We start from the raw sequence: 13,335 nt of genomic DNA on the forward strand, positions 1-13,335 counted from the left end.
AGGAAGAAAAAAGCTCTCGTCAGCGTCAAGTACGAGGAAACATAGCGCCAATTGCGGAATCGGCCTGCTGTTTGGTCGCAAACGGCCAGATCGGAGCAATTCAGGCACAGGAGGGTTGCACTCACCGGGACCACCAAAACCCGTAAAAATTAATCAAGATGCAAAAAGAGATTCAGGAATCTGGCCTCAAGAAGAATAAGAAAAAAAATGCTGAGGGACGATTTCCTGGAGTCCCACCAAGGTGGAGATCCCAACTGCGGTGATGGGCCTAAGTACCCCTGCATAGTTAACAGTATGGAGAGGTACTTCCAGCCCAGGAACACTTTCCCCAACTCCCTGGCTTTGTTGGGCCGGTTCCACTGCCACTGACGCCCACCAATTCCACCACGACAATTTTATGTTAAGTGGCTTTTAGAATATGAGAGAATAGTTTCGACATAGCTTGTCGATATTTACATGTAGTGTCATGCTCAGTCTAATTGCCTTCCATATGTATACCTCTTGAGATAAACCCTTTCGGTGACCGAAACCCGAAGGGGTTTCGGTGGGATCAACAATTTCTAAGGGTTGCAGATCTGGTATACATTCAAGCTACATTCCATACTTAGATCCAATGCTATCCAAAATGCGATGCTAAGAGTATAGCGGAATAAATTAAATCTAGATTCACGTCACCTCAATGGCGCGGACGCTAAGCCTATTCCGTACCTGCGCATTATTCAACAGCATATCCCTCCCTCACAGTTCCCTGTTTACAGGGTTAATTTGGTACATCTTGGGGAACTCTATATTGAAGTCAAAATATTATATTGGTAGAGTACCTATCATGCTGGGGAGTGATAGCTTAAGTGTTGAGCGCTTCTATATGCAACTCTATACCCGCAGATAGATATGCAGCCACATGGGACTCGACCCCGCTGATACGGTAAGGCCACCCACGGCACTGGGTCAGGCTACGAGAAAGCAAATTGAGCATAACAATCATGGGTATTATTGAACGAAAAGTCGAGTGCTGAGACACAGCTTAGGACGGCCCCAGGAATCCACCTGGAGCCACAAAAAAATGGACCAGGCCTGGCTGGTCGAGGCACACCAGCATGCAAAACTGTACAAGGGATGTGCCTAGGACTGCGGGCCGGGAAGCATCGCAATGAAAATCAAGTATGTAAAACACCAGAAGCCCACGCAACCACCAAATCCCATACCCCCCATGTGAGCTCCTGAAATACGAATGGCAAATCAAAAGGTCTCGCCCAGGTCACTGACTTGGGTCTTCCGGTTGGGAGGCGGCATAGTTCCAGGCCCGATGCTGGTCTTGAAGCTTCGGGGTGCTGGGATACCGCTGGTGGTACGCTTCTTCACTCCTGGGGTTGGAGTGGCCGAGACAGAGGGCCGGCGGATGTCCTGGGAGGTTCGGGATGTTGTTGGAGTGGAGATGTCACGGTCCTCATCAATGAGGCACATACTACCGATGTTGGGGAGCTGGCCGGCGTGGTTGCTGAGAGACGAACGAGGTCGTCGACTTTCCGTGGTTGGATTTGTTGAGTAATGGCCCAACGGTGTTTTAGCACCGGTACGACTGGATCGGCTTTCGGGTCGGCCATTCGGGGGAACTCCAGAATGCACGCTTTGGCTAAAGGAGCTGCGGCTAGAGTAACTGGTTCGGCTGCTTGGGCGACTTTCGCCGGTTCGTCCGAAAGACTGACGACTTGGTGGAACGTATGAGGGTGTGCCTTCGCTGTCTCGCACGGAGGAACCCAGGCTGCTGCCGCTCAGCCGCTTCCGGGAGTTCCGTCGAACGGTGATCGATGAGGCGACTGGGCTTTCACTAACCACAGACCCCGAGCGAGGGGAACCACGGGAAGACGTGTCAGACGGTGCGGGCAGTCTTGATTTGGCGGACTGGACGCGCTCTTCGAGCTTCTGCATCTTGCCAATCAGACCACGGATCTGGAACAGCGAGCCAGACTTGGGAAGCCCTGGTGGCCGGGAGGTATTCGTTCTCGTTAAACTGTTGCGAGACGAGATAGACATCGATGGAGTGGAACGGCCATTGCTGTATGCGCCGTTGCTGTAAGCGAGGGACGGGGTTCGAGAATGAGTGGTGCGCGGCTGAGGCCGAGCATGAAGTGTTCGAGAGTTGACCGGTTCAGGCCCAGCAGCTCTCTGTCGAGGGAAAGAGGGTGTCGCATTGATAGACTTGCGAAGGTTCACAGACGACTCGGAGATTGGAGGTGAAGGCGGGGTAGCAGTCGCCGACGCAAGGGATGACTTAGCGGGGGGCGTAGCAAAGACTGGGGAAGAAGTAGTGGTACCAGGGGAGCGGTCAAAGATCTCTAATGTCTGAGGAGTTGACGGGCTGCGGTATAGAGGAGTAGGCTTGCGGCGGCGGAAGTCATGTCCTTCGGTGTTCCGGAGCCTCTCTTGGATAATCTCAACTTCAATCTTGAGATCAGACAGCTCGTCCCGGAGACGCTGATTGTCAATGCGCAGTTGTTCGCGCTCCTGTTCTCCGTTTCTGATTTCTTCCTCGAGCAAAACTCCGCGCTCAATACCAATGTTGTACTTGGACTCCATGTCCTCCAGGGACGAGGTGGTATTCCGGGCTTGTCGCTCGTAGTCATCGTTGGCAACCTCAATATCACGCAGCTTCAATTGCAAAGTACGGTTTGCGTCTCGCAGCGAAGTAATTTCTTTCTGCAGGTTGTTCTGGGCAGTATTGCCCTCGGTTTTGGACTGCTTGTACTTGGTCTGCCGCAGTGTTAGTGCCCTACTTTAAGCGACAGAGCAGGCAATAAACGCGCAAATACATACCTTCCACTCATCGACTTCATATCGCAGTGTATCAACCTTCTCCTTCAGCTGCCGCTCACGCTTTTCTGAAGCCTCAATGTCCTTCTCCATCTCGGTCTCCAGCTCCCGGCTGGAGGACTGGAAGTCCGCAAGCTCCGCCTCGAGCTGCTCATACTGAGCTTTGTAATGTGCCAATTCATCTCTGTAAGAGCTGCTCGTATGCTTCCGTTCGGAAGGTGACTCATCGACGGCCGGCATCTTCTCGCGTTGGGCAGCGACACGACCGGGCGCAAGGAAGATGTCTGGACGACAAGCGTCGTCCAAAAAAGGCCGAGATCGTTAGAGGCTGTTCAGCAGGCTGTCTTGCCCTGCAGATCGCACACCAGCCCCTCTCAAAGCCTCATGTGTTGCGTAATGTTGCGTAGCGTGCCGATGTCAACAACCGTGCGTTGATAAGAGCCCCTCGCCGAGGCGGTGACGCAAGGGATCGGTGTAGTAGTTCCTCCGCAAGAGAAAGGAGAGATTTGTCGAAGTGAGAGAGTGCAATGACCTTCCCGCCTCTCTCGCAAAGGCAAAGTAGGCAAAGCGGGATAGATTAGATCGGAGGGAGAAACACAACATCGGTCGTCAGGGGGCCGGAGAACGCTAGTCTCCATCTGGCTGCCCAATGTCCACCGCCTTTTGTGTTTACACGGCCTGACACTCGCGATCTAACGCTGATTGGTTGGACTTGGCTGGCAGAACACTCCAGATCGTAAGTTCCAAGGCAGATAGATCTACATGTTTCATAAGTTCAAGTTACCGTTTGAAGTATGAAATGATTACTTAATTGTACGGAATATAAAGTATCCAATAAAGGGTCAAATTCGTTTTAACAAGGCAGATCATTTCATACAGTACTTCGCAGGCTAACATATATCATTATCTCTGGCAGGTATATGCCAAGGATCACCTCCAAGCTTGTTCCTCTTAGTAGATTCCTCGCCCGAGCGCAGTTCATCACTCTTCTTCTCGCTTTGCCTATCAGTATTCAACAACTAAATGGACTATTGAATACGACCTCAATAGAATATAGATATCCATACAATGGTGTATTTACTAAAGCTGTTAGACGCTTGTTCAAGGTTTTAATTAATAACTTACCTTATTACATACTATAAGTTATCCAATAGTCCAGTGAGTTCGTAGAATACCTTGAACACTTTATTAACTGAGCACCTTACACTACACAGACTCTATCTACATTCTTCAATAGTCAGTAAGGTCTATCGTACGTTGCCTAGGTCGAGGTAGCATACGGCATACAAACCTAGTCCAGCGCTACAGTACATGTAATCCTCCCATGGTGGAACAATGGCGGTGACCAAGTCGGTAAAGTAGACAACCAATCATATAGTCATATAGACATGTTAATTTACACCGCCGTGGCCCAAGTGTATTGCCTGAGGCCACCATCATCCTTGAGCTAGACCGCAATAGTGATCTTGATCGACCTCAGCCCGTGATCTGGATTCAATCCCCAGTCCCCAGTTTTGGGTCTCGCAAAGAAGAGGTAAGTGGTACTTTTTGATTTCCAATTCCCTTCCATCCCATCCCTTTCAGAGCTCCCAACCTTCTCAGAGCATCTGTTTGCCTCCAGAACCACCCAGGTGCTATGTCCACGCACAGCGTTCCTAAGATCACTGATCTCATCCGATTGCTTCCACGCACTCGTTTACCCCCAACCTACTCGTCGCAAACTTCATCTGTCCCCAGCTGGCATCGGACTTGCGATAATGGTATGACGCGTACTTATTCGTCCCAACTTCTAGCTAGATCACCTTAGGCCAAGGCCTACCCTGGTCACGATGGCCGACTCCACCGATCTGAACCTCGACGATGCGCCGAGCGACCTTCAAGACATTCCAGAACTGGCAATGCAATTGGTGCCCCCTCCTGAAGGCACATACCCTGACAAGTAGGTCTCCCCGCCATCCGTCCCTTGCGTGTTGAAGTCGGATGAATAGCTTATCTTCCTACCAGAGCTACCCTTCTCGCCGCAGTCCAGAACCACGGCAAGGAACATGGCTACAATGTCGTCGTCAAGTCATCCAGCATGCCTACTGAGAAGAAGCCCGGCCGCACCGCTAAGGTCTGGTTGCGCTGTGATCGTGGCGGTCACTATCGGCCCCGTAACGGTCTCACCGAAGAGACTCGTAAACGGCGCAGAACTTCGCGGCTAATGGATTGTCCCTTTATGCTAGTTGCAGCTGGCTCACCCGGTATTTGGACATTGACCGTGATGAATGCGACGCATAACCACGGCCCTATTGTTGATAAGCCCCGACAGGCGCCTCAGCATAAAGTCCGCAAGGGCCAGGTGCCTGCTATTCCATATGACTGGCCACATGATTCATCATTCACTCCATACACCACCGCGCTTGTGATTATTGATATGCAAAAAGACTGTATGTGTCTGAACTTTGCCTTCATATGAATAACTAGAGGTCTAACCCATCTTTATAGTTTGTTTGCCTGATGGATACATGGGATATCAGGGCTATGACATTTCCGCAAATCAGGCTTTGATTCCTCGCCTGCAGCGACTGCTTCTTGCCTTCCGCTCCGGGGGCTTCCCGGTATATCACACTCGCGAGGGTAAGTACTATACACTGATGCTATATTCCCTATCCATACTACGTATAACTAACAAATATCAGGCCACCGACCCGATTTATCGACTCTGTCGAGCCGCGAAGCCTTTCGCTCCCGTAACAATGCATCCGGCTTGGGTATTGGTTCCCCCGGTCCGATGGGTCGCCTTCTCATCCGTGGTGAAATGGGCCACGACACCGTTGACGAATTGTACCCTCTCCAGGGCGAGCCGGTGATTGACAAGCCCGGCCGGGGTGCCTTTGCACACACCGACTTCGAGCTTCTTCTTCGTAACAAGGGAATCAAGAACCTTGTCATTGCAGGTGTGACCACCGACGTGTGCGTTTCAACCACCATGCGGGAAGCCAACGACCGTGGTTTTGACTGCGTCATTTTGGACGATGGCTGTGCTGCCAGCGAGCCATCCTTGCACATTGGAACTATCAATTCCGTTAAGATGGAAGGTGGTATTTTTGGTACTGTTGCCAAGTTGGAAGATGTGGTCCACGCAGTGGACAACTTCAAAGCCGTCACCATGAAAAAGCTGGCTCCTCAAATGGTGGGCTGAGCATCTTTGCTCGTCATTTTAGCGAGGATCTTTAGGGACTGCTGGTAATATCATCGGCGTTTGGAATTGGGATTCAACTCTGTGAGATTGCAGGAAAGCGAAGCGTGCAGACCAAACTCTTCGGGTCATTTTTATCTTTGAGTTGTTTTTTAGCGGGACAGGAATTTCGGTTTGGAGGATGACATATTCATTCTCTTTCCAGCCTTTTCAGGCTTTGGAAAAGAACGTGTTGCATTTAGCTACTTGATCTACAACCTTTGGGTATCACGAGAATCCAGTCATTTCAATGCATTAAACATTTGCAGAGCAGGTTGCAACAATGCAATTGACCCCAGTAAGAAGTCAGACCCATAAACGCCACGCTCATGAAATAAAGCGAAAGGACAAAAGATAAAAATTACAGCCACTTTTTCCCGGCGGCCGTAACTCTCGTCCTAAAAACAGGACTCCGGATCTCCATGCCCTGTTTGTAGAAGGGGCTCATCGCCGTCTTGACATAGTTCTCATACACCTCGTTCATGAATTGGCGCACTGCCTCCTCGGTCTGCGGGGATGTTGGGTTTGCGGCGACGGAGCTTGACGAGGCGCGTGTTGTGGATCCTGCTGACCCTAACAATGATGATGACCCAAGACCACTGCCTGTGCTGGTTGAGGAGGGGAGGTGCGGGGGTTGGTGGAGGAGCAGGAAGCGCGCGCCGCTTGGGGTAAGAAATGCGGAGATGTAGGCTGCGGCTGGTGGGTAGGTGTCGATATGCTTAAGATACCTTTTCACGGTATTAGCCTGTCGGTACGAGGTTTTATGTGGGGTATGAAGCGATTGAGGTATTGGAGATCGCAAAGCCGGGGTCATGAAAGTGTAGGTGTGTCACGGGTGATTCACGGAGGCTCTTTTGCATGGTGCAGGGTTCAAATGATATTAAGATTTTTCTATACTCACATTCCGCCATTCGTCCATTGCGCTTCTTCCAAGATGTCCAGACTCGAGTGAATGATGAACTGGTTCATGTACTGCGCGGTCTCCGGGAAGCGGAACCGGGCAATGCCATCGCCACCTCCCTTGGATGTCCCAAATGCGATGTTGAATAGGGGTGTGTCAGTTGGCGACAGGATGGTAAAATAGTAGGACATTTTGGGCCGATTGAGGTAGCTGAAGTTTGAGATGGGTCGAAGATCATGGGGGCTGTTTACTTGGGGGCTTGTCATCACGTGATGCTAGATAAGGTTATTGGTTGGACAATACAGTCGTTGGTATAGGTGAGGCTGTAAGGTGAATGACATTAGGGGATTTTTGAGGTTGAGTAGCCTCTTTGGTCATGTAGACGACTCTGAGTTGAGCGTCTGGAGAAATTTTGATTGCTATCATTTGGCATGCATGCTGCTTTAAACATTATATATCTTTTGAAGCCCGCAGGTAGAAGGGAATTGTAACAACTTCCAATGTACTAACTTGCCTTAAACCAATCAATAAGAGCTCAAAATGGCACTCCCAAGTGTACTATACTTTGAGCATAATGCTATCATTTGCATGCTTGTTCAAGTATACATCGAATCTCCCCGCAAAACCACATCACGTGACCTACCGATAACCAGCCACTGCTTTATCGCATCGCCGTCGCAACTTTTTGACCTCGACAAGCACTACTTCTGTCCATAATACCCACGTCGCATCTATACACCAAGTATGCACAACCGCTGAGCTACTTGGATTGCAACACTTCCACTATGCCGCCCAACATGCCATACGGATTGCACCTTGCGAACAAGAAAGCGGCGCCGAAACCAGGAAACGCGTTTGGACAAAAACGCAAGAAGAACATATTTGACGATGACTCCGGAGACGAGGATCAGCATAACGATAATGGTGCGATCGAAGTTTCTACAATCGGAGGATTAGAGCAGCCAGCACCGAAACAAAAGACACCTTCAAGCTCAGGACCGCCACCGAAACGGAAAATGCAACTAGGCAGCGGGCCCAAGCCCCCTATCAAACCACTCAGCAAGAACTCGCTATTTGCCGATGATGAGGATGAAGACGAAGAAAAGGAGAAACAACAAGGCCAGATGAATCTTGGCCTTAACCAGGCAAAGCCAAAGCAACCACCAGGTGCTGGCGACGAATACACTAATCTCTCGGCTTTGCATAGCAGTAAGAAGCATGCGAAAGAAGCCGAAGAATTTGACCCATCAATCTACTCCTACGATGCCGTTTATGAGAGTCTTCATACCAAACCTTCCAAGGCCTCAACAGAAACGAAGAGTGATGTACCGAAATACATGAGGAACCTACTGGAAAGCGCAGAAATCCGAAAGCGGGATCAGCTACGGGCTCGCGATCGTCAACTTGCCAAGGAGCGTGAGGCCGAAGGCGAAGAATTCGCAGACAAAGAGAAGTTCGTCACATCCGCCTACAAGGCCCAACAAGAAGAGCTGCGCAAGGTCGAAGAGGAAGAAGCGCGCCGCGAGAAGGAAGAGGAAGAACGTCGGAAGAAGAATGGTGGCTCCGGCATGATTGGGTTCTACCGAGACGTGTTGTCACGAGGAGAAGAACGGCACGAGGAGGTCCTCAAGGCCTCAGAAGAAGCCGCCCGCCGTGTCAAGGCAGGTGAGGTGGAAGAGGAAGCAGAGAAACAGCCGGACGAAAAGACCGATAGTCAAAAAGCAGAAGATCTCAATTCTCGCGGAGCTCATGTTGTGGTCAACGACGAGGGTCAGGTCGTCGACAAACGCCAGCTTCTGTCTGCTGGATTGAACGTGGCACCGAAACCCAAGGCCCAGCCATCTGCCCCCAAAGCAGCCCCACGCCCCTCTGCACGACCAGGTGCCGCTGCAGGTCCCCAGTCTGGCCGTGCTGCTCAGCGTGCTCGACAGACCGACATGGTCGCAAGCCAACTGGAGGAGCGTGCGCGACAAGAAGAGGAGGCCGAGGCTGCAAAGCAAAGGGAAGTGGCCGAGAAGAGCCGCAGCCGCAAGACCGAGGGAGAGGTCTCCAGCGCGAAGGAGCGCTACTTGGCAAGAAAGAGGGAGCGGGAAGAAGCTGCCGCCAAGGAGAAAGCAAAGGGGGCTTGAGTGCAAACAAAAAGGCACGCTCGATGCGTCACCTTTATAGAAATTTGGAATTATATTGCATAGCAGTGGAAGCTTGTACACTACACGTAATATCAGAAACAGCAGTCAGACTTTTTATGGTTGAATATGAAGGCTGTTTGCCACATACAAACAAGACGAGACTGACTCATCTATATGTGAGTCAATCTTCAGAGCCAATCAGGACAATCATCCTGTGCTTTGACACCATTTAGTACGCGGATGCATTCCTTTTCTCAACTCTTTTAATCATTTACTTCGGAGAAACCAAAAACCCGAGATCTTAACCCCGGCTTACATCATCACCTAACTCAACGTCACATGACACCACACGGGCTCAGTTAATCCGGACCCGAACACTGCTCGCTAAGCCGCCCCACAGGTCGCACTCCCAATTTTGCAACCCTATCGAGACACAAGAATCGCTCCATCACCAAACCACTTCCACCTCTCGTTCATCAAAATCATCCAACATGGGTAAGGTTCACGGCTCTCTCGCCCGTGCCGGTAAGGTCAAGGCTGCCACTCCTAAGGTGAGTTCTCTTCGACACCCCCAAATCGCCACTCGACGATCGCCCGTGGCCTCTCTACCGACCAATCCTTTTAACGACGATTTTGCATCCAGGTCGAGCCCCAGGAGAAGAAGAAGAACCCCAAGGGTCGCGCCTACAAGCGTGTGCTCTACACTCGCCGTTTCGTCAACGTCACCATGACCGGTGGCAAGCGCAAGGTACATATCGAATGACTCACCCACCTACCCCCACAACCGAACACACAAAATTCCACCGAAGCACAACACGCATACACGAATACCGAAAGAGAAGGACTCGAAAAGCTGACACATTGCGAACTACAGATGAACCCCAACCCCGGCCAATAAACTATTCAAGTCGTTGAAAAAACCAACCGCACCGCGATCGGCTAGTCGAGTTACACGATGTTGAGACAAATATTCGCATGACCGCGACACGACCACGGCCCAAACGAACGAGAGCAACCAGATTACGGCTGGTACTTGGACGGATGATATCATGCTTCGTTTTCGCTTGAATTTCTTTTTTTGCTGGTAACGCACGGGTTATGGAGGGTTGAATCACGGAAATTGTTGAATACACATGGCGGTCTGAGGATGGAAGGCTGTGGCTGGGTGCGTGGGCTGTCTACGGACAGTTTTCGTTTGCCAGACTTCAGAGTCACTTTCGACTCGTTACATAGGCTGTTCCATGAATGAATTTCCAATCCAGAAATGGACACTTCTTCTACTTGTTGTTTCGGATTCACGGTCTGAAAGTTAGGATCGGGGATACGGGGCTGGCTTTGCATGCCACACGTCTATCTTTGGCTTTTGAAGTAGACTGGTTTAGCCAGGTACACATCTGTGATTCGCATTGGCAGTTTCGCCTTCTTGCGCTTCCAAGCGCCATGTAATTCGGATTCTACGGTTCTGACCTCTACATCAGGCGGCTCTCTATATATTCCCCTTCCGTGGCTTCCCTCTGACCACTCAGGTCTAGGCCTTTCGCCCGTCATCTGATCATCATGGCAGCCTGACTCACTGTGACTGCATATAAATAACGCCTCTCGCAGCCTCATCCCTGACTTTGATTGAAAAGATGGAGAAGCTGATACAGCTTCGTTGCCAATGTCTTGCGATGCAAAGCCAAGAGGGTTGTCGCCAACTAGAGCTGATATAGAGTAGATTGTAATCAGCACGACTTATCTGACCTTGCCATTCCTTTTCATGTATGCTTTCAACTATCAACGCTCAGGCGCCAGCCTCTCAATATGATCCACAAAACTCTGGACATTTGGACGAGGTGAACGATTGCATAATAAAAGTGTTGGCGGTCAAAACTTCAACGCTTTGAGTAAGGCTATAGTTCGCCACTAGATAGAGATCGTTGCGACGTGTACACCCTCCAAAATTGGCCAATACTTTTGAGAGGGGTATGGGGGTGGCCAAGTGCTATCCAATTTGGATGACACCATGAACACGTTTGTACCTAGCCAGCTATACGTACCATATTGAAGACAACTCTTGAGGTACCCGGGTGCTTCCCAGAGCATGGTAAAGCCTCCAGCACGAGCTTCAGCCTCGAGATGTTGCGCCAGCCCGCGCTGACTGTAGTGAATGACCGCATAGAGCTGGAGGCAGGCTGGGCGCTCAGCAAATCATTCGGAAGATGAAATTAGCATTTGCGTGTACGGGAGATTGTCGATGCTGATCAAGAACCTGCAGAGATTTGGATGTCCTCGAGCACTCGTTGCACCGCACCCAGATCAAGGTGAAGATAGCGAAACCGAGACTTACCCGGACACGGCCCGCTTCCGGCCAAGGCACAACATGTCCCCCGTGTCGTATTTTCTAGTTTTATCTTCCAATCTTGAGGACCAATTCTAGTGATGATTCGACGATACGAGACTTTTATGGAGTTATTCTCTTACTATTGTCTGTCTCGCTGGCCAAGTGGGGACGGGAACCTAGCCCGTACAACTGAACTAAACCAACACGGAAGAAAGGATTGCTTCAATTGGCCTTGTCTCGTCTTCCAGTCTTCTCTCAAGCTATCTTCAATTTGCTCTCATAGTATTCGAACCCAAAATGGTCAATCCAACAGAGCCAATTATCATCATCGGAGCCGGAGTCTTTGGGCTGTCAACCGCCTACGAGCTATCCTCTCGCGGGTACAAAAATATCACTGTCCTCGATCGTTTCTTGCCGCCCGTCCCTGATGGCAGCAGTGTCGACATCTCTCGAATCATCAGGATGGAGTATGCAGACCCAGTTTATCACCAAATGGCACAAGAGGCTATGCAGGGTTGGAAGACGTCTTTTAAAGATTACTATCACCACTCGGGCTTCGCGATCTTATCAGAAACGTCATCAAATCCATACATCGAGAAGATCCTGCAGATCACCGAAGCCCAAGGCGGATCATTAGATGCATCTCCAAATGCAAATAGCCTGAAAAAGATGTATCCCGATATTCGAGCCGACTACAGTGCTTTGAATGCATACCACAATTCCGACGGAGGTTGGGCAGATGCGGAAGGGAGTATTCGGCATCTTGCAAATCTGTGTAAAATTAATGGTGTCTCTTTCATCACCGGGAAACGAGGGACTGTACAAACCTTGCAGAAAGAGGGAGGTCGCGTGAACGGAGTGAACGTGTTGAGTGGGGAGTTTCTGCCTACATCAAAAGTAATTCTCGCCGCGGGTGCCTGGTCCAATCTCTTGCTTGATATGTCCTATGCGGCATCCGCGTCAGGGCAGCCTGTGGGCTTCATTCAACTAACCCCAGAGGAGGCCTCTAACCTCCAAAGGATTCCTGTCATGATCAACCTCACTAGCGGTATCTTTGCGTTCCCTCCGCAGCCAGGTACAAATATCCTCAAGGTTGCTCGGCATAGTTACGGTTTTGGAACTGCCATCAAATCCGATGACGGGGGCCGTATCGTTTCTTCGCCGAAGCGTGATTCTAACAACGCCAACCAATCCTTCCTACCCGAGGAAGCAGATCAAGCTTTGCGAGATGGCCTTCGACAGCTCCTTCCCGAATTTGCAAATCACCCTTGGTCGAGTCTTCGACTGTGTTGGTACACAGATACTCCGGAGGGAGACTTTATCATTGACCATCATCCAACATTGAAAGGTCTCTTCCTTGCGACGGGTGGAGCTGGACAGTAAGTTCTGCTTGCTTTTGCTGTTTATTACATGACTAATAGAGAACAGTGCTTTCAAATTCCTACCAGTACTTGGTCGGTACATAGCCGATTGTTTTGAACATCGTGCCTCAGCTGCATTGAGACAGAAATGGCGGCTTCGTTTACCGGATAGCAAGAAGGAGGTGAAGATTGGGGATGGAAGTCGCGCCGGACCTGCGTTTCGAATCTTGTCGCCTGAAGAACAGAGTAAACTGTGATTAGCACAGGTCGGGTTGCTTCCTTGTGTTTCCTCCTTTTGTCTTTGGGAGTCCTCTTGGAGGAGTCAAAAATTTGGCATGCCAGATCGTTCCCGCATCTATACACACTCATTTAGTCCATTATATTGAGACCCATAGACTTTCAACGGCCGTAAATTAATAAACGCTTCTAACTAGACAGGTCCGCCCTCAGAGATAAGGAGTGTGGCTGTTAATGGAGCAAGTGAGGTGAATAGACTTATTTCCACGCACCTAACTGATTACCCCGCCTACAAAAAGGATATGATAGGTAACTCCTCGGCGTTGTCCAATGACTTCCCGGCCAATGTCATA

The 13,335-nt window shown here is 50.2% G+C and overlaps 6 protein-coding genes across 6 annotated transcripts; 4 read left to right on the forward strand and 2 right to left on the reverse strand.

The window, feature by feature from the left end:
• Positions 1-1,239: 1,239 nt before the first annotated feature.
• On the reverse strand, positions 1,240-3,051 carry nde1 (nuclear distribution protein NudE; the record flags this gene model as incomplete). Its single annotated transcript, XM_022631892.1, has 2 exons — positions 1,240-2,751; positions 2,815-3,051. The coding sequence occupies 2 exons, from the start codon at positions 3,049-3,051 to the stop codon at positions 1,240-1,242; spliced, it is 1,749 nt and encodes a 582-aa protein (XP_022488405.1).
• Positions 3,052-4,640: 1,589 nt separating this feature from the next.
• Positions 4,641-5,995, forward strand: PENARI_c009G03625 (cysteine hydrolase family protein; the record flags this gene model as incomplete). Its single annotated transcript, XM_022631814.1, has 4 exons — positions 4,641-4,750; positions 4,816-5,240; positions 5,299-5,430; positions 5,493-5,995. 4 exons carry the CDS (start codon positions 4,641-4,643, stop codon positions 5,993-5,995), a joined length of 1,170 nt encoding a protein of 389 aa, XP_022488249.1.
• A 397-nt stretch (positions 5,996-6,392) lies between these two features.
• Positions 6,393-7,123, reverse strand: PENARI_c009G03911 (TRAPP subunit TRS20; the record flags this gene model as incomplete). The annotated part of the gene is made up of 2 exons (XM_022631821.1): positions 6,393-6,759; positions 6,933-7,123. The coding sequence occupies 2 exons, from the start codon at positions 7,121-7,123 to the stop codon at positions 6,393-6,395; spliced, it is 558 nt and encodes a 185-aa protein (XP_022488279.1).
• Positions 7,124-7,717: 594 nt separating this feature from the next.
• Positions 7,718-9,061, forward strand: PENARI_c009G10583 (splicing regulator NSRP1-like domain-containing protein; the record flags this gene model as incomplete). The annotated part of the gene is made up of 1 exon (XM_022632026.1): positions 7,718-9,061. One exon carries the CDS (start codon positions 7,718-7,720, stop codon positions 9,059-9,061), a length of 1,344 nt encoding a protein of 447 aa, XP_022488089.1.
• Positions 9,062-9,552: 491 nt separating this feature from the next.
• Positions 9,553-9,959, forward strand: PENARI_c009G02307 (40S ribosomal protein eS30; the record flags this gene model as incomplete). Its single annotated transcript, XM_022631776.1, has 3 exons — positions 9,553-9,612; positions 9,705-9,809; positions 9,936-9,959. 3 exons carry the CDS (start codon positions 9,553-9,555, stop codon positions 9,957-9,959), a joined length of 189 nt encoding a protein of 62 aa, XP_022488398.1.
• A 1,722-nt stretch (positions 9,960-11,681) lies between these two features.
• PENARI_c009G09252 (NAD(P)/FAD-dependent oxidoreductase) lies at positions 11,682-13,002 on the forward strand (the record flags this gene model as incomplete). Its single annotated transcript, XM_022631980.1, has 2 exons — positions 11,682-12,763; positions 12,813-13,002. The coding sequence occupies 2 exons, from the start codon at positions 11,682-11,684 to the stop codon at positions 13,000-13,002; spliced, it is 1,272 nt and encodes a 423-aa protein (XP_022488245.1).
• Between the last annotated feature and the right edge of the window lie 333 nt (positions 13,003-13,335).

Source organism: Penicillium arizonense (genome assembly GCF_001773325.1).
Source record: "Penicillium arizonense strain CBS 141311 chromosome Unknown PENARI_contig009, whole genome shotgun sequence".
NCBI classification, from domain to species: Eukaryota; Fungi; Ascomycota; class Eurotiomycetes; order Eurotiales; family Aspergillaceae; genus Penicillium; species Penicillium arizonense.